This window comes from Trematosphaeria pertusa, assembly GCF_010094035.1.
Source record: "Trematosphaeria pertusa strain CBS 122368 unplaced genomic scaffold BU26scaffold_5, whole genome shotgun sequence".
NCBI lineage: Eukaryota > Fungi > Ascomycota > Dothideomycetes > Pleosporales > Trematosphaeriaceae > Trematosphaeria > Trematosphaeria pertusa.
In genome coordinates this window covers 2,700,675-2,718,466 of record NW_022987216.1, presented here as the reverse complement: position 1 = coordinate 2,718,466, position 17,792 = coordinate 2,700,675, and the positions used below count along the sequence as shown (strand labels likewise).

General features: G+C 51.5%; 9 protein-coding genes across 9 annotated transcripts in view; 4 read left to right on the top strand and 5 right to left on the bottom strand.

Annotated features, from left to right (window-relative positions):
- Window positions 1-1,611: 1,611 nt before the first annotated feature.
- On the bottom strand, window positions 1,612-2,541 carry BU26DRAFT_382676 (HET-domain-containing protein; the record flags this gene model as incomplete). The annotated part of the gene is made up of 2 exons (XM_033822592.1): window positions 1,612-2,315; window positions 2,376-2,541. Coding segments are annotated over 2 exons (870 nt in total), but the record flags the coding sequence as incomplete, so codon positions are not given.
- Window positions 2,542-4,017: 1,476 nt separating this feature from the next.
- On the top strand, window positions 4,018-5,894 carry BU26DRAFT_518202 (uncharacterized protein). The gene has a single exon (XM_033828755.1). The coding sequence runs from the start codon at window positions 4,132-4,134 to the stop codon at window positions 5,836-5,838; it is 1,707 nt and encodes a 568-aa protein (XP_033686583.1). The 5' UTR covers window positions 4,018-4,131; the 3' UTR covers window positions 5,839-5,894.
- A 421-nt stretch (window positions 5,895-6,315) lies between these two features.
- Window positions 6,316-7,267, bottom strand: BU26DRAFT_563507 (uncharacterized protein; the record flags this gene model as incomplete). The annotated part of the gene is made up of 2 exons (XM_033833174.1): window positions 6,316-6,876; window positions 6,932-7,267. 2 exons carry the CDS (start codon window positions 7,265-7,267, stop codon window positions 6,316-6,318), a joined length of 897 nt encoding a protein of 298 aa, XP_033686582.1.
- A 681-nt stretch (window positions 7,268-7,948) lies between these two features.
- Window positions 7,949-8,329, bottom strand: BU26DRAFT_563506 (uncharacterized protein; the record flags this gene model as incomplete). Its single annotated transcript, XM_033833173.1, has 1 exon — window positions 7,949-8,329. One exon carries the CDS (start codon window positions 8,327-8,329, stop codon window positions 7,949-7,951), a length of 381 nt encoding a protein of 126 aa, XP_033686581.1.
- Window positions 8,330-9,636: 1,307 nt separating this feature from the next.
- Window positions 9,637-10,242, top strand: BU26DRAFT_286415 (uncharacterized protein). The gene is made up of 3 exons (XM_033821567.1): window positions 9,637-9,791; window positions 9,850-10,123; window positions 10,170-10,242. The coding sequence occupies exons 1-2, from the start codon at window positions 9,698-9,700 to the stop codon at window positions 10,023-10,025; spliced, it is 270 nt and encodes an 89-aa protein (XP_033686580.1). The 5' UTR covers window positions 9,637-9,697; the 3' UTR covers window positions 10,026-10,123; window positions 10,170-10,242.
- BU26DRAFT_603969 (uncharacterized protein) lies at window positions 10,069-10,943 on the top strand (the record flags this gene model as incomplete). The annotated part of the gene is made up of 3 exons (XM_033835481.1): window positions 10,069-10,123; window positions 10,170-10,493; window positions 10,555-10,943. The coding sequence occupies 3 exons, from the start codon at window positions 10,069-10,071 to the stop codon at window positions 10,941-10,943; spliced, it is 768 nt and encodes a 255-aa protein (XP_033686579.1).
- Window positions 10,944-11,118: 175 nt separating this feature from the next.
- On the bottom strand, window positions 11,119-12,658 carry BU26DRAFT_592850 (uncharacterized protein; the record flags this gene model as incomplete). The annotated part of the gene is made up of 2 exons (XM_033834849.1): window positions 11,119-11,903; window positions 11,933-12,658. 2 exons carry the CDS (start codon window positions 12,656-12,658, stop codon window positions 11,178-11,180), a joined length of 1,452 nt encoding a protein of 483 aa, XP_033686578.1. The 3' UTR covers window positions 11,119-11,177.
- Window positions 12,659-13,935: 1,277 nt separating this feature from the next.
- Window positions 13,936-14,379, top strand: BU26DRAFT_422983 (HET-domain-containing protein; the record flags this gene model as incomplete). Its single annotated transcript, XM_033823488.1, has 1 exon — window positions 13,936-14,379. A coding segment is annotated over one exon (444 nt), but the record flags the coding sequence as incomplete, so codon positions are not given.
- Window positions 14,380-17,413: 3,034 nt separating this feature from the next.
- The window catches only part of BU26DRAFT_550012 (ankyrin), a 2,870-nt gene continuing 2,491 nt past the window's right edge, over window positions 17,414-17,792 (bottom strand). The window contains exon 6 of the mRNA XM_033832029.1: window positions 17,414-17,792. This exon is cut by the window's right edge and continues 34 nt beyond it. Within this exon, the coding sequence (XP_033686576.1) occupies window positions 17,652-17,792 (141 nt within the window). The 3' untranslated portion in view covers window positions 17,414-17,651.

The window sequence follows — 17,792 nt, the reverse complement described above, 5'->3', positions numbered from 1 at the left end:
TTAAACTAGACTATTACAGTTAAGAGTATAACGCGAGAGTTTTAGAAGAAGAAGAACCTAGAAGGCGTATTCTAGAGCTTAGAGATAAGCTCTCTCTATAAGAGAAGGTAATATAATAGTCTAGTTTAGAATTTATCTTAGGTTATATAACCTTAGGTTACGTAATCTTATTACATAACCTAGTCTAGCGCTTTAGTACTTAGCACCTCTATATATAGAGCCTCTTAAAGTAGTCTTCTACTTCTTATCTTTAGATAGCTAAATTTAACCTAATCTACTCTACTAGTACTCTATTCTTATAGCTTATAAAGATAGTACTACCTATAGCTAACTTATCTAGCTAGGTGTTTTAGAACGCTTATAGTAGTAGAGACTATAAACCTAGCTCTTATAAGTATAATATAAGAGTTTTAGAAAAAGAGAGACTAAAGAGGCGTATTTTAGAGCTTAGAGATAAGCTTTCTCTATAAAAGAGAGTAATATAATAGTCTAGTTTAGAAATTTACCTTAAGTTATATAACTTTAGGTTACGTAATCTTATTATATAATCTAGTCTAGTATCTTAGCGCTTAGTATCTCTATATATAGAGTCTCTTAAAGTATTCTTTTACTTCTTATTTTTAGATAGCTAAATTTAACCTAACCTACTCTACTTATTACTCTTATTCTTATAGCTTATAGAGACTATATTACTCGTAATTAACTTATCTAGCTAGATATTCTAGAGCGTACGTATAGTAGTAGAGACTATAAACCTAGCTCTTATATAATCTAAATAAGATAGTAGCTTTTTAGTAGAGACTTAGTATTTTTAGAGAGTTTAGTAATATAGAGAGTTTAATAATAAAGTACGTTATAGGTTAATTTTTGTTAATTTTTCTTGCCAAGAAATTGTAGGCGGTTCGATAATAAAGTACGTTAGACTAAGATAAACTCTGTTTTCTTCTTGTCGTAAAGAAAGCGAAGATTATCCTGTATAAGTTTATCCCAGAAGGCGACGAATCCGATCCGCTTGTACGTTAACGACTCGTGCCTACTCGGCACAGGCACAATCGCGATTCCATTCCGGTCGACGATATCTTCAGGCCGGTCCGTCATGGCGATGTAAGCGCACAAGAACTCCGATGCTTTCGCCTGCGGCTCTCCGTCGAAGAACACAGTCGCAAATGAGAAACCATCAGGTCCTCGCGTCTTCAGACTCGCTGTCATGTCCAGCCTTCCGCCTGGTGGGGGGAGTCTAAAAGGACGCTCGCTTTCCCATGCTTGGCTCCTCAGAGAGTACGTCGGTTCGTCCTCGCTCGCCCCCTCCTCTCCGCTAGCCGCCCCTCCATGGCTATTGGCCTGATCTTCGTGGCCGTCTGCGATTGCATGCTTGCGGCGCGGAATTGGGGTGAGGTGTTCGGGCAGCGGCTGATAGATGTTTTCGAACCTCCCATGTTCCCCGCCTCCGGTATTTTGGACGACCTCGCAGGATAAAAGGCGCGCCCGCAGACGCAACGTTCCTGAAGTTAGCGTCCCGAACTCGTCGCAGTCTTTCGTCGTTACGGCGCAGTCCAAATATTCGGCGTCCGGCCTTGATGGTGTGCGAGTGCCCCTCGTAAACATAACTTGGCCCTGCACACTCAGCCAGGACCAGCTGGGTGTGTTGAGCTCCGCGGAACGGCCAAGTGAAGTCCCAGCCCTCTGCCAGAGGAGACCATTGAGCATGTCATCCTCCCACATACCAGCCAGGTACTTGCATCGGTAGCGCGCCTTGAGAGACGCTGCAACGCCGGCTAACGCGGCAAAGACGTCGCTATGGTAGGTGAGCTGGCGTGAGGTGTACTCTTCTATCACTGAATGCCATTCTCCGACGACTCTCGTGTTTCGCAGAAGCACATCTGCATCATACGGTGGCGGACAGTATTTGGTGGAGCGTGTGTCGCCAGGGCTTCGGCTGCCCGTCTCATCGTGGCTCGAGCACAAACATTCCCAAACAAACTGGCGGTTCGTAAAGTACAATCTCCTCGGGGAAAGCAGCTCCTCCTGATAGCACCAAGCTCTTCTCGTTGTTGGTCCACCGTGGTGGGCAGTGCCAATATCCTGGACGGATGGATACAGCGTAGCGACGTGTTCTCCTGCTTCGGGATTCGACTGGAGCAGAATATCTGCTGCGCTGACTTTGAGTTGCTCGCGAGGGAGGAATAAACCCCCCATGGCACTGTCCGAGCCGGAGATGACAGTGAAGAGTGAGCTATTATAGACTTGAGCCATACGATAGGCCTCGTACGCCCAGTCATCAGGATCGTCTTGTACTATGCACAGACTATCAACCCCTAAAGGTACCTTTAGCATATGTCTCCTCGGCCGGTATTCGTACTGGGGGCTTGGCTTACAGAGATAACGAATTCCGATCTCGCGTACCACCTTCACCGCGTCGGCAATCGTCTTAGGTAATACCTCATGAGGTATCACTTTCTCAAATTCCGGGAGCCGTTCTCTAGTCGTGATCCAGCGGATGTGCTGTCCAGTCGAGCCCCAACAGTAGCTAAGCGAAACATGGCCAGGAAAAGCCTCCTCGATGTCAGCTCCTCGAACCAGACGCAAGGTGTCGTTTCTGCTCTCGCCAGAGCCGACATCTATTAGCCTTGTAGGCTTGAATGGTTCCTTGGGCCAGTTTGAGCATTCGGACTCTCTCTTCAGGCACGACGAGAGCCAGTTACCGATGACCTTGAGGTTTCCTTTCGCGTCGACGGTTGGCGAGATTTGACGGCGCTCTGGTTGCCTATTAGTATTGGAAGGCGTTCACTGGGAGCACCGTACCTGTTCCGGTGATCCAGCCGGCATGCCTCGAGTGCGAAACGCGGTCAGTCCCTCGCAGCTCAAAAGGCAGCCATCGAACAATATGATCTCTCTTCGGGTCTACGAACTGAGGCTGCTCGGAGTCTCTCTCGGTGCGAACTGCGACCATTGTAACGGGCAGGCCTTCGTCCGCTTCATCGTCGAGATCTGGTTCTGTAAGCATCTTTTGTGTCATAAATTTCGCGAAGCGAATATTCTCCGGGACAACAAACGGCCTGTTCTCGATGAAGACCGGAGTGTCCTTGGGCGTCTTCTCAATGAACTCCTGGTCCAATCGACCGACCAATACGGAACAAGAGTGGCAACCAGACTCGGAGGAGGCCAAGAGGTCGCTCAAGGCCCTATGCAAGCGGTAGGGCTCCATACCGTGGCGGATCATATCTTGCGTTATGCCGGGGTGGTGATACGACTCGTCCTCCTCGTCTACTTCCCGGATGATGCCGTTGTCGAAGACCCGTTTCGCCAATCTGTGTTCTTTCTCGTGACAACGCTTGCCCTCCGACTTGCATTTCCCGCAAACGTCATAGTCCCCGTTTTTGCACACGCCGCAATGGTAGAACGGCTCTTGGATTTGCTCGCCGCAGTGATCGCAGTGAATTAGATGATTCCCCTTGCAGTTGCGCTCCTCAAGGTGGCGACCCTTACACCTTTCGGAAAAGAAATTCGACCCGATCTGGAATATCTCTAAGGGTATGTGTTCGCATCGCGTGCAGATGTGCCCCGTTGTTGGCTTCGGGAACGGAAAAGCGCGACGGCCTTGCAGGGTCGAGAAGGGTTGCGTTCTCGCGGTTCGATGACGCATTGCAAGTGAGCTATTGAACATGGAGTAAGAATCGGTCACAGCTGATTCTGTACTCTCTAGGTCCAGCTTCACTTGAGGTGCAGCTTTGAGGCTAGCGTTGTCGGTGCTTGCGATTGACATTGTAATGTAGTGGACGTTTCACCAATCTACGGATGGGCATCGAGAGAAGAAAGACTTTTTGGCTAAAATAGCGTAGCAGTAAGCAGGACGAGCCAAGCGGCTTATAAGGATTATGGAGGAAGATGCTAGCAGGGTTATGTGGCTGTGCATCCCTGGGGCGTAATGGTACGTTTCGGGCGATAGTCTGGCCCCCAAAAGCGAGACCCCCGCCTCGGTTCCAAGGTTCCGACTACGCCACCTTCTCCTTCCACACACACTCTCTCACCCCCGCACGAAAACCCCCTTGGTCAGCCTTTCAGTTCCATCGCATTGCGCTGCAAATTACATACGTCGACCCACGCATCCAAGGGCCCATTCACGTGTACGAAATGAACAAAGTGCCACAGGAGCTGATCGATCGCATCAGCAGCTACCTTCAGTACGAAGACCTGAAGCGCACGCTGTTTGTATCCCGGAAATTTCAACTTGCTGCAGAAGAGCAATCTGGGGCATTTGCGAAGCCTACTATAACCGCAAACCCTGAATCGGCAGCCCGGTTCCTCAACCTCTATTCCGGACGCCGCTTTCAGTACCTGCGATGTATCAAATTCAGAACAAGCTTTCCCTCGCTTCACTGGGACGAGAAAACCATGAACGTATTTGACGACATGCCCTCTTGTCGATACAGCTTAGACGATCTCAAGCGCATGGACCAGCACTTCACCAACCAGATCTATCTATTGTTCTCAACGCTGGCAGCACTAGAAGGTTGCGCAACCAGCACGCAAGGCCACGCCGTGAAAAGTATCCAGCTCACGATATATACGCCGACAAGAGTCGTGGACCAGAACTGCTACTGCTGGCACCACACGTACATCAGCTGGCGCGTCCATCTACTATCCCCGGCGACGTTGCCAGAAATCATGTCGGTGCGCTCTCTCAAGATCAAGAATGGAGCGAATCTTAATCCTCTTAATGGCTATCGCCAGCACCCGTCGGTGCGGAAGATGGATCTGCGTATTCTTCTGGGCCTAACCCAAAAATTCCCCAACCTGGAGCGACTCAAGTGCAGAGTCGGTGGTGACGAGTGGCCCTCTGATCTTTGCGACAACCCTGGCAGACACTTCACGCATGATTGGGAAGGACCCCGCCGGGATTCACGACGCGACTTTGCCAGAACAATGGACTCCATTACACTGCCATCGCTACGATATGTCGATCTCGATTTCATGAATCCGTTAGGGTTTTCTATGTACCTTGATCAACGCCAGGCTATGCCAAATCTTGTCATGCCTTCACAACATGATCCCTTCAGCGCCAGTTTGCGTGCGCTTTCGTATCCGCTTCGGCGAATGACCCTTCGGGTAATGGCCGACGAAACGCTGTTCTGGCCCAGCGGGAAGACCTCAGCCCCACCTGTTTGGCCCAGGCTGGAGAGCCTCAGCGTCATGTTTCACACAGCTACACCGTCCGGCAAGTGGTACTTCAGGGGGCTTTTCAACGAGGGTGCGGTGGGAGGCTTCGAAGTTACTGATGACCATTACCCGCCTTTAACGCAAACCACTGAAGATGAAGAGATGGATGACCGTTACGATTACATCAAATGGGACGAAACGGAGCTTGCTCAGTATCGCCTGCTGCCCAATGAAACACCGCTTGTCCCGCTTCTTACTGCATTCGCCAAGGCAGCAGCGTACGGCATGCCTTCGCTAAGAAATGCTGCTCTGTGGTCCCCGCTCAAGTTGTCGGCTAAGGATGTATCCGCCTTTTATGAGGACTACGATGGCAGTGATTTGGCAAAGTACCCTGATCGAGATCTAGCGTGGGGAATAGCGTACGCGAGGCCAGGAGAAGAGGCGCTCACTATGTACGAGAAAAATAATCACTGTCAAGTCCGCCAAATATGGTGGATGGTGGGCAATAGGTGGGAACCAGATTTTGAGTTACATGATCTTTTCCGACGGATCGGTCTCCATGAGCATGGAGAAGGTCTCAAGGAGCACTGGGATGATGACCAATATGGTCGCGGCTTGGTGGAGCAATACGTCTTCGAGGCGTTTGAGGAACGGATGGGCGCAAATACCTCCGAGGCCTAACTGGATTCGGGTCAGACTGATTCTCAATGAGAGTAGTGTAATCAATTAGCGCGGATGGAATACCTTTCTATAACGTGCCCTAGTGTCGTTAATTAGCTTAAAGAACATTCACAAATTTACGCAGTACACGGGGGCAAATTGGATTGGAGATTTCTGGGGCTTAGCTCGGGTTCGCCGGTCATTATACCATTTTGTGTTCGTCCAGGTAACTAGCCTGCCCCATTGGCTCGATCTATCATTGACGCAAGCGCTATCGACCGATCCAAAACTGAGAGATACATTGAGACCTAGACAACGAAAGAGGAAAGACAGGATAGACATCTACGGGCATTCGCCGGAAAGTATGAGAAAAGGAAGAGAAAAGATACTGCAAGAAGAGGAACAGGCACTGAGAAGTGGTAAGGAGGAAACATCGCTGAAAAAGGTCATAGGAGAGGCGGCGGGGAGGGGTGAGCTTCCATGCTGGAAGATACTTGCCTAAGGGAAGTCAGGCCCGGGAAGCACTTCTTCTGGTTGCTGGAACGTTCCACCGGGACCAATTGGCTTCTTCACCCAGGGGGCCTCCCATTTTGAGCGCTTCTCCTTTCTCCATTCCGTGGAAAGTGCTTTGACCGTTACCATGACGACGTATTCCAACGTGCCGTGAGCCGGTTGGTTTGATCTTCTGCCTGGAACATATCGGCGCTCTAGTTCCTTAAGGTTTGTGTCCATAGTGTGCATCGTCCGGGAAACTGCAGTTGCAAATTTCTGATCCATGTATTGGTCCCACAGGCTCTTAAGTCCCCGCCGTTGCCAAACACCAAAATTCGCCGCCCTTGGATAATGTGGCAGCGCCGTGTCAATTCCATCCAGTATTTCTCCGATTCGCCACTCCTGAAGGCTAAAATATTTCTCGATAGTAGGATCTCTCAGATACTTTCGGGCCCCCATAAGCCACTTGAGCCTAAGTGCTGCCGTTTGGGCCTTGTCAACGCGCTTAATTTGGCCGTTGAGTCCAGCTTTCCCGTAAATACCCGGTCTTGACTTCTCCTTCCACATCTGTGAGTGTTAGCGAGTTCCAGCTTACAGGCAGGCTATTGGAGAAACTTCTTACCTCCGCCTTTGCCGGCGCGTTGATGTCAGCATCAAGCCATACAAACTCGTTTTCGTACGGGCCGTTCTTATATGGAAACGCGTGCTGGATGTGTTCCTCCGCGTTACGAGTATGCTGACCAATTGGGAACCGGTAGTCCCAGAATTTCAGCCAGTACTGGCAGAAATCGATTCTCGAAGCTGAGAGTGGCTCAGGGTTGGGGAAGGTTTGGCCGCCGAAATGCGTGTTTGACAACCAGTCAAAAAAGCCAGTGACAAGTTGCCACTCAAGTATATGCTCCACTTCATAATTAGCAGCTGTAGGTTTCTTCAGAGCGGGACCAGATCCCCATTGCATGTTTCTATACTGCTGTGGATCTCGAAACCCGTACCATCGGACACCAGGCCGTGACTGTATAAGCATGCGTTAGCAACCTTGCGGGGTGGGATGGGGCCTATTCAAAACTCCATACCATGGCTGGGTGGTCATGCTCAGGGTACTGAAGTGCATTAAACACTTGTCCACAAGATTTTCCCTTTTTCTGTGTCCTTTTCCAATCATCTCTAATCCCCCTTTGAACGAGACTTCCAACGAACCCATCGCGCTCAGACAACGGACCTTCAATCTCGCGCCTTTCTTTCTTATTACTCTTCCTAACTAACTGGAGTATATGTTTGCAAGTCTGTGTAGGTAGCGACTTTGTTGTGCTTGTTTTCTTGCTTGGAGAGGGCTTAGGCGACGGCTGTCCAGCAGAAGCTCTTGTTGGCTTTGGCTTAGGCGCAACAGGTTTGGACGGTTTCGGGCTGGGCTTTGGCTTGGATAGATTGACGCTAGGCTTGGGTTTCGGCTTTGGTGCAACCGGCTTTGGCTTTGGTTTGGGCTGTGGCTTGGGCTTAGGCTTGGGTTTGGCTTTCCCTCGCGTCTCGAGCTCTGATGATGGGTTTACCACTTCAAGAAATTAGCCTACCTTTTCTCCGTTGGACTCATAGTAATCTTCGTTGAGCGCTTTTTTTTGGCGAGTCGAGCATGTAAGCGATCCTAATCAGTAATGCGCGAGTCGTATACTTGGTAGACAACTCCATCAAGTTCGGCCTCGCCACGACTGACCCTCTCCTTGAGGATGCATTCCGCGATGATAGCATCAAATATGGCCAAGCAAGTCCCAAGCACATACCCTTCTTCCGGAGTGATATGCAACGTCATGTTGCCAGACTGATACTGGAGAGTTTCTTCATGCCATGGTTCGAAGGCTTGATAGCATAGCGTGGTAATGGAACTCTTAAGAGCCTCATCCGGCGTCGTAGCAATGTCTGCGCTAGGAGTTCCTTCGAGTGGGTGGTTGTAACAATGGATTGCTTCCGCTACTATCCTGCTTCCGCCGAAAAGAGCAATAGTAGCGAACAGACCGGCCGCCCGCATGTCCAAGGATTAGGTGAGGCCCGACCCCCCCTTGAGCAGTACTCAGTTAGAACGAATCAAAAAGAGGAAAACGCAACGAATATAGATCCGAGGGGAGATGCGATGTAGAGCTCCATAGGCTTTGCTCAAGAAGCTGGTTATATATGAAGGACCGAGAGGTACGTGATGATACGTACTCCCTACTATTGAGGATGCAGCCGAAGTTCCGTCAATCGGGCCTGCATAGTTCTCGGGTTTGACCCTACCTGGAGCGGACTCTGATTTACGGCGTGGCTACATGCCCATTGCATGTAGGAGGTAATATTCCGAAGTTAGAGAGAGCATCTCGGAAAACGTACGAAGTGAAGCATGGCTGCCGAGGTGTCTCTTTCGCAGACATGGTCTTGTTGATGGAGCAATAGAGGCCATAGTCAGCATAACCTCTGTAGGTTGGCGACTCCAAACGAGACAATCAAAACGAAAGCGCAATACGCCATTACAACCGGAAACCGGATCCTAACCAAGATACATCGATCTCCTTTGGCCGGCGTATGATACCCGGGTACGAATAGTACCACGTCATCCTCCCGGGCTTCTACACTTGCGAGTTCAGTGTCCTTTTACCGGCTGTGCCGCTGGTGAAGCGCCATTTGTGCTCCATAAACCAAGGGGTTTCCCTTACCGCCGGTTTCCCGTATATTAATGTACGCCGCATCATGCCGTGCCACATGGCAGCACCGAGGCCCCGCGGTACCACCCAGCCATTCAGACGGTATTCGCGTTCCCTATTGCGGATTTACACAACGGTGTCCGCCGGTTTCGATGCGATCTTCTCTCCACTTCTCCCGAGCGCCTGTCCTGAAAACCTCCATCGGCGATCTCGAGTGATTCCCGACTTCTGGCGGGAACGCGAAAGACTTCGTGGATTGTTGATATTCATGAAAAGAGGATTGACGGAAATGGTCTCCCTGGACCCTGGGAGTTTGCGCCAAATTACCGAAGCAGTGGCGTTGTTACGGCGTCGTTGGAAGGGGTCGATGTTAGGTGCGGTAGCCTTCCCACGACAACCACAATTCTACATGCGCACGCATTTATGTCTGCCGTGTTAGACCTTTGAGGCGATCGGCAAACTCTTCGCTATGCGTTGGTTTGCGGATGTCATTCTCGGTGAGGGTCGTATGAGTCATCCAGTCAACACCCGTTGGACCCGGCGCGGGCGACGGAGTCATCCACGCATCGTGACTCCTATTACCCCTCCGACCTTCATTTGTGTCGTGCAATGAAAAGCCGGGGTTGAGAATCATTTTCTGATATTTACTGTTGCAGTATGACGCATTAAGCATAGCTTTTATTTTACTTCCTTTTTGCAGGAACACCTCCATTAATAGGATGCACATACCTAGGTATGATCGGATTCGGAGAGTTGTGAGGACGCGACTTCGCGAGGTTGCGTGGAGTCACGCGATGCTGCGAATGACAGAACGTAGGTGCGTTCGCCATGTATGACCAGGTATGGGCCAAGCTGACTAGGTATATTAAAGTTTGCGAATGCGCCTGCATTCTTCATGTATTCTACATTCTGCAATCACCGTTCGATCATTTCCGCTTTCGAGATAGCAACGTCCTCAACCGAACAATAGACGCATTTCAAGGCACGGATACGGTTATTCCTACGATTCGTTCCGAGCGTCCTTTCTTCACTATCCCGCACTACTAGTCAGTCCTCTTGCATTCAATCCTCACGCACCAAGCGCGGAAAGATGTCCGATCGAGAGCGAATTCTCCAGGAGGAAAGGCTCATAAAGAGCATGAAAAGTAAGGTCAATGATTACTACATATTCTTCCGCTAACCACACTCTAGATAAGCTGCTCGCTTTGCCGGAAGAATACAAATACGAACGGTTGCGGGTTGGCTACCGCCCAGAGCAAGATGGCTGGAAGGTTAGAATAGTGTATGCTTTGGATAATCCTCAAAGGGCCAAGGAGGTTAAGAGAGTGTATGCTTCGGATGATCCTCGAATAAACTTGGAGGTTACGGTAGTGTATACTTCGGATACTCCTCCAAGGGACGCCGTTACCGTTGTGGACTGGACAAAGTGGCATCCTGCAGTTATATATGCCCTGTACGCGCTAGACGCGAAGGTCGACGAAATGTGCGCCGACGTTGAAAGCGTCAAATTGAAGCGTAAGTTTGTTTTCGTTGTACTGCACTTGGAGCTTTGAAGGACTCTTCTGATCCATTTTAGGCCTAGCCGAGTCTCTCCATCCGAAGGACGTAAGGCATCCCAAAGGGGACGATCTAGAAATATTTGTTACAGCTAAAACCTACTGGAGTGCGGAACTGGTGCGCAGAGGGGAGCCCCCGGAAGTCATTGCTCGCGGGCGAGAGAGCGACTCACATTTTTGGGCAATCAGAGACCTCGGGGTAACCATGAGCAAAGGACCTGAGAGAAAGAAGCCAGAGAAACAACTGGAGACCGAACAGGCGGCGGACGTGTCGAAGCATAGAGCAGACGCGGGAGGACGGAATTACCCGACGAAGGAGGGCAATGAGAGAGGGCGGCGACATAAGCTTTATGAGCCGCGTTCATCGCATGGCAGGCGTAGGAGAAGAGAGTGGCGAAGAAAGGGTTGAAAGGTTCAAACGACCTCACCATCATTCATAGCACAGACCATATTGTGTGTGTGTTCCAGAGCTTGTCGTCCCGGAGCCACGAGGGGAGATTCAGAATCCCCGGGTTGGGTGATTGAGGATATGGGTAGAGTAGACTTAGTCCAATTAATCTCGATTCCCAAGATAGTACAATGTAGCAATGCGAAAACAGAAGGAGGCTCAACGAATGGATCCGAAATGCGTTTGCGGAGCCGTCTAATGGGGAGTAGATCTAGCTGGAAAGCCACGCGAAGCCCTTCCCGCAAATCCGCGACTACGTCCGGGATTGAAATCACCACGACCGCGTCCAGCATCGAAATGCCCGCGACCACGATCAGCATTAAACTGACCCGGCCCACGCCCACCACCCCACTGCCCCCGGCCACGGCCATACTGCTGCGGCATGGGACGCTGCCAATGTCGGCTAAAGAATTCCCTTGACACCACATAGTGCTTCTCTTGCATCTCGCGTATACGAAGCGGGCCATCCTTCTCCTCTCTTACCAAGACCAGCGCTCTCAAAGGACCCCTCTCTGCACTTAGCATACTCTTCAACATGATGAGCAGATTTACCAGTTTGCGCAGATATTCTTGCTGGCCCTCTTCCCACTTCTTGATGTTTTCTCTCTTGTCGCGGTATTCGACATTGAGCACGGTACCCGTGCTAGGCTCGTACTGCCCGGTAAGTAGATGCGTGGTGCGGCCGAACCAGAGCTGGTCCATGCATGACACATTCATGGATTTGTCGATTTTGAACACGGTGGTTTTCAGCTCGGCCATGGCGGACATGGGAGCGATATGGCCCTTTTGGAGTACGCGGATAGGGGCGCGATAGTCGAAGAATGGTGGCTGGTCTTTGGCGAGTGTGCCGCCGGTGGCGGCGGCGGCTTCGACAGGGGTAAGCTTATCGGCTTCTGGGAGCTCGGTATACTGCGCGTCGGCCTCGAAACGGCATACTACATTGAGTGGACCATCCGATAGCGGATCGCGCGGTAGTGGCTAGTCGCGTTTTCCATGCCTGACGCTGGGCGGGTGAATGCTTTTTCAAAATTGGCACCTAATCCAATCCCGTCGGCGCGCTTCCAGAAGCCGGTTTCCTTGCGCACGAGGATAAGCGTGTTGAAAACAGAGTACAGATCGAGTCGAAACGGGCTAGTGTATTTCCCCTGCACGAACTCGAGAAGCGTTCGCAGGTTGTTGCGGTCGGCTATCACGTCGACGTCCATAAACTGGACGCTGGGATTCATGGCGCCGAGGGCGTGGAACATAGGCGCGTAAGGGTCCCGGGGTTGACGCGCGTAGTTGTAGTCGGTGTATTTCCAGCCGTCGTCCAGAGGGAGGGTGTGCGGCAGGGAGCGAGGAGCCCACTTTGGCGGTTCGCCGGGGACGAAGATGGCGTTGGTGCCATCGGCAGAGTCCTGCCAGTTGTAACAGCATATGAGCTCGGGCGCCTGGTCCCATGCGATGTTCGCCGCGACGGGAGTGAGTGAGTCGGCGGAAATGGTGTGTAGAATTTCGCCCGTGTGTTTAGATATGGTCCGCTGGATCCGTTCCATTTTTCTGTTCTTCTTCGCAAGCATCCGTGGAGATAGGACGTTTTCCTTCCCCGCAATGGGAGCAACACTGGCTGCGGCTGATACAGCGGCCTCCGCTGCCTCAGACCCAAGCTCGTCTGTCTCCACTACGACCAGTTCCATTTCATCGCTTTCGCTCTCGCTCTCAGCTTCAATGCCGATTTGCTTCGTCTCTAGCTCAATACTAGCTTTCAGGGCGGCAGTGTCTGTGTTCGTAAAGGGAGGCCCGCACCCATGGTTCTTAGAGGAAGCGTCGCCCATCTCGATCCCGTCCCGCGCTGTGCTAGAGAGAGGGAAACGTATATTGTCAAGCGTGGTGGCCGTGTGATCTAGATGCCTACCGCGCGGTTTGGGCTTCGATGGTGTACGGGATGCCCGACGACGAGGTCCGCGACCTGCATGCGGCTCTTGGTGCTGCCGTGGGGTTGATGGCTCTGGCGTGCCATCTCTTGACTCTCGATATGATCGTTCTCGCTTTGACCCATGTGGCGCGCTACGCGGTGGATCGGATGAACTTTCCCCAAGCGCTTCGTGGAAAGTTTGAGCATGACATGAGTGTTATTGCGAAGTTGACTAACCATACATGTCTGCGGACGTTCTACGCAGAGATACCGAAGCTTTTTTCTAGGTTGTGGCGGCGATGGTGTGCGCGTCTTCAAGCGGGGGTTGCCCGGGCTTGGGCTACGAAAATCCACTTTCGCTTCGGACAAGTGTTGCGCTCTTGCACCTGCAGTCGGACAGACGGGCCTCACACGCACTCTGGGATGTGCATATGAGAGGTCGCAGTAAAACAAATAGACTGTCGCGCTATTGCACTGGCGTGTGGTTGAGAGAGGGGAGAGCGACCTTCGCAAGAGCTTGGTGGGCGCGGCTATCGCGGCGCAGGATCTCCGCAAGTATGCTCCCCGGGGAGAAGTGTATTTGTTACCAAGATTGATGGAAATAGGCTGTCTTGAGATTGGGGAGGAGGGAGTGTCGACAACAACTGAGTGCGGAATGCACGGGCCGCGCCTCAGAAAGCGCCGCTCTAGTCCCAATGCGGGATAGGCACGAACTCACGCTGAGCCTCCAGACCTGCGACAACGCCCGGATATCGCACGGTACCACAGCACAAGCATCAGGCATCTTCCTATCGGATACCACTCTGTTTGTCACGCGTGTGTAGGCCGCTGAGTGTTCGCCACTCGCAACCGCACCTCATGGCGCGTGAGGCTGAGGCCCTTGAGAGCTTGCACTGCCCCGCCACGGCAATCATATCAACAGCATGCCACAGCGCAACACGTCTACGCTCCCCGCATCAGACGGCGCATCTCACACACGGAACAAAGAGACATTTCTCACGGCAGAAGTCTTAATCTCTCGACGGCACCAAGCATCGAAGAGCGGAACAGTTTTCAGACATGGGCGAGGCTGAGTACCAAGAGGCCGCACCCATTCCCGGAATCGAACGCAATACCCACAACGTATTTCGCTATCGTGCCCTAGAGCGCTCGACGACCTTCAGAGTACTACACCTTCACCCAGGGAGAGAAGCCGAGCCTTTAAGAGGCGAACTGGGGCACTTCGATCTTGACTCACCGGACCCACTATCATACGAGGCCCTGTCCTATGTCTGGGGGAAGCCAAAGTACGAACGCTGCCTGACAACTACCGATGGCATAATACTCCTAACGCCAAATCTGGAGGTGGCACTTAAACGACTTCGACGACCTGATCAAACGCGATACGTCTGGGCGGACGGCGTGTGTATCAATCAGAGCGATATTCAAGAACGGGGACACCAGGTTAAGCTTATGAAGAGTATATACTCTGCGTCCAAGCGCGTCATTGTGTGGTTAGGTCCGGATCCCAAAGTTTATGCTAAGGACGCATTCGCATACATCAGCGAAGCTTTCAGGTTCGGAGCCACCGCTTGGAAGATTTCAGATTCAGTAGCAGAGACTGCAATACGGCTTCTTCTTGAACTATTCGGATGCGAGTGGTTCGAGCGCCTATGGGTGGTCCAAGAGGTGGTCCTGGCGCAAGAAGCCATTGCTCTTTGGGGCAATGAGCAGATCGACTTCAGAGAACTGTCCTACACGGCCTTGGAGTATTCACGCCATATATCGCAAAGTCGCACTTCCTGGGTCGTCCGTTTATTCCCATGTTTTTCGATCGCCCCTGTGCACTTGCACTTGAATTTCCTGGACGTGTTGAAGTGGACTAGGAACCTGAAATGTTCTGATCCCAGAGACAAAGTCTTTGCTATCCTTGGTCTACCATATCCCAGCGGAAGTGACTTAAATCACATCGTCGACGAGATTGAGCCCGATTACGATAAAACGGCAGCCGACGTATATCTGGAATTGGCTTCCGCCTTCGTCCGCCATGGTGCACTTTCTGAAATACTGAACGCCGTACATCATGGACCAATCGTTGATGATTCCCCCGAGGCACTTCCGTCATGGGTACCATCGTGGAACAATTCACCGGCTGTCGACTTTTACCTTGACATGCCTAGCATGAGGATATCGCGATCAGTCCCGCCGTCTATCGGTCACGCCGCGGATAGCCTCGTAGTCCATGGAGTTCGTTTCAGTACTGTTACATCTACCTCACACGGCAACTTGGTGGATTTGGACTGCTTGGCCCAATTCTGGATGCAAAACGTCCAGCCACTCACACCACCTCATCCTAACATGCTGTTTTGCGAAGCAGTCATGGACGACCGGGCAAAACTATACACGGGCGATTCCAGTCAACGGGCTTCCTACTACAGTCAGCGAGCTGCAGCGAGTTTCCTAGCGGAATATGCATTTATGCATCCACCTGATGGCATCAAAGATCCCAGCCCAGAAGAAACGATGCTACAGTCGATAGCGAGGAGTCTGGAGTTATGTTCCGAGCGAAACTGGGTGGAGGAGATCAGCCGCCACACAATGCGTAGACCGGAAAGAATATGGAGAGGCCGTAAACTCTTCCTCACTTCAGGCAACTATATTGGCCTCGGGCCAGAAGCAATGCAAGACGGCGACATTGTCGTAATCTTCAACAGGGCCAAAGTGCCTTCGATCTTGCGCCCTAAAGCCGACTTCTACCAATTCGTTGGCACCGCAAACATTCCCGGCATTCTCAACGGCGGAGTCTCATATGACATCAGGGATGACTGTGTTGAAGTTTTTGGGATCCGGTAGATGTGTATGAGGTACGTCCAACTTTATCAGTGCAGATCAATCCCAACGCTCCTATCTTACGCCCGCGCTGGTCGCGAGCGGGTTCTCCCGGCCTGATACCGTGGACGTAGCTAAAGCAGTCAGGATGCACGAATATGATAAATGTGGGCTACTGACCTATCACCAACTATGCGCCATGGCCCGAAATTGACTGGAAGCAGAACAACGGAAAACGTTATCCAGAAAGGACGGTCACAATATCACCCTCTCTTACCGGTCCAGGTCCAAGGCCGAGTAGGCTCGATGATGTCCGAAAGAGCTTCCGCCGAACACAGACCACCTTCCGTCCCGCTGTCTCGCAAACTTGCGCCGAAGCCTGCTCTATTGCTCAGATATTCTTGGGGGGAAGGATCCAAATCGGCTCTGGTTGTTCACGATGGAGATTGAGTATGACCACCCTCCCGCGCGCCATATGTTGGCGAGAATGGCTCTCCATAATACTTCCGACATGATGGCGCCGAATACATACTCCGCGTGTACATTTGGAGCACCGCGTTCAAGCCCTGTTGATTACCACTCTTCCAGAACGATCTCCACACTATCCCCAGGGTGACAGGCTGTCACTGCCAATGAAACAATGTCAACCCAGATCCCCGTCACTGTGAGGCAGGCGAGATCCTTCTAGAAGCGGAAAGAAAAGTACGACTCGGGTGAGGCGGATGCATTGGGCTCTCGTACATTTCGCATTAAAATCCAGCATCATTTCCGGTGAATCAAATCGAAGACGTGGTGTAGCGGGACAATTTTTTTGACAACCTAGTCCTGCCGGAGGATTAGAAGGACCTAACCGTAGGTTCCGTCGAATGTTACAGGAAATGCACGATCTGAACGACTTTGGTAAGAGCAAAGGCCGCCCGCTAACCCCCTTCCTGTGTGGGCCACCCGGCGTTGGGAAGACCTTGACAGTAGAGGGAGGTGCGCTATTCCGCAAATTTGCCCTGCCATGTATGCCGGTTGATCCTTGTCATCAGTAGCAGAGAAGCTCCAGACCCATCTCTATCCAGTCAGTGCCGGCGATCGACGTCGATACCGTTGAGCGGAAACTACAAACAGAAACAGCGCTCGATGTTGCAAGGCGGTATAATGCCGTTCTGCTCCTTGGGGAAGCCGATGAGTTCCTTGAGCAACGTACAATCCATGATATAAGGCGGAACCAATTGGTCTACGGGTAGTTCGCGCTGTGACCTGACAGCGCAATACGGCTCACATATCAGTCCTTCTCCGAACGATGGAGTACTACGAGGGCGTACGATTCCGCACCAAAAACCAATGCCAAGAAATTGACGGAGTATTCCTTTCACGGATAGATGATATGTATTTGGAGTATCCCAACCTGGATACCGACAATCGATTCGCCATATGGAGGAACTTCTAGGTTGGCTTGAAAAGGAAGGTCGACATTAGTGAGGAAGAGGCGCGCACCCAGGCGGAGGCTGCAGTCATTCGCAACCAGGTAGGACATCGTGAAGCAGGCCGATCATTTTGTTGCCTGGCGCATAGAGTTATCGATGCGTCTAGCTCATGTGCAGAGGATGTTGAAAATCTTGGCTTGATATCGATGGCACAGCTTGCGAGACAAATTGAAATCATAGCTATTGGAGGAGGCACGGTGGGGATTCTTAGCCGCAACTAATAGGAAAGATAGATTTGAAATAACAAACACCCTGCCATTCTCGCCACTGACAAACAAGTTGGAGCGCTCGAAGTAGTACCGCCTTATAACCTTAGTCTCTCCGCACTCATTCTATTAGCTACTGACTAGCCTAGAAACTGCGCATTAGACCTTTATCCTGGCGACTAAACCTGAAACCAGCGACGTACTCTTGACCTAAAGAGGGCATACGCTCTTTTCTTCTATGTTGTCACGTCTCCTGGAGCTATTGACTGGAAGTCTTCGCGTTGACTCAGAGAGGAAAGGTCTTCCAAGGCGTCCTCGAAGATATCCACTCCCTCCTCGTCATCCACTCCCTCCTCGTCATCCTCGCCATCCTCGCCATCCTCGCCATCCTCGCCATCCTCGCCATCCTCGCCATCCTCGCCATCCT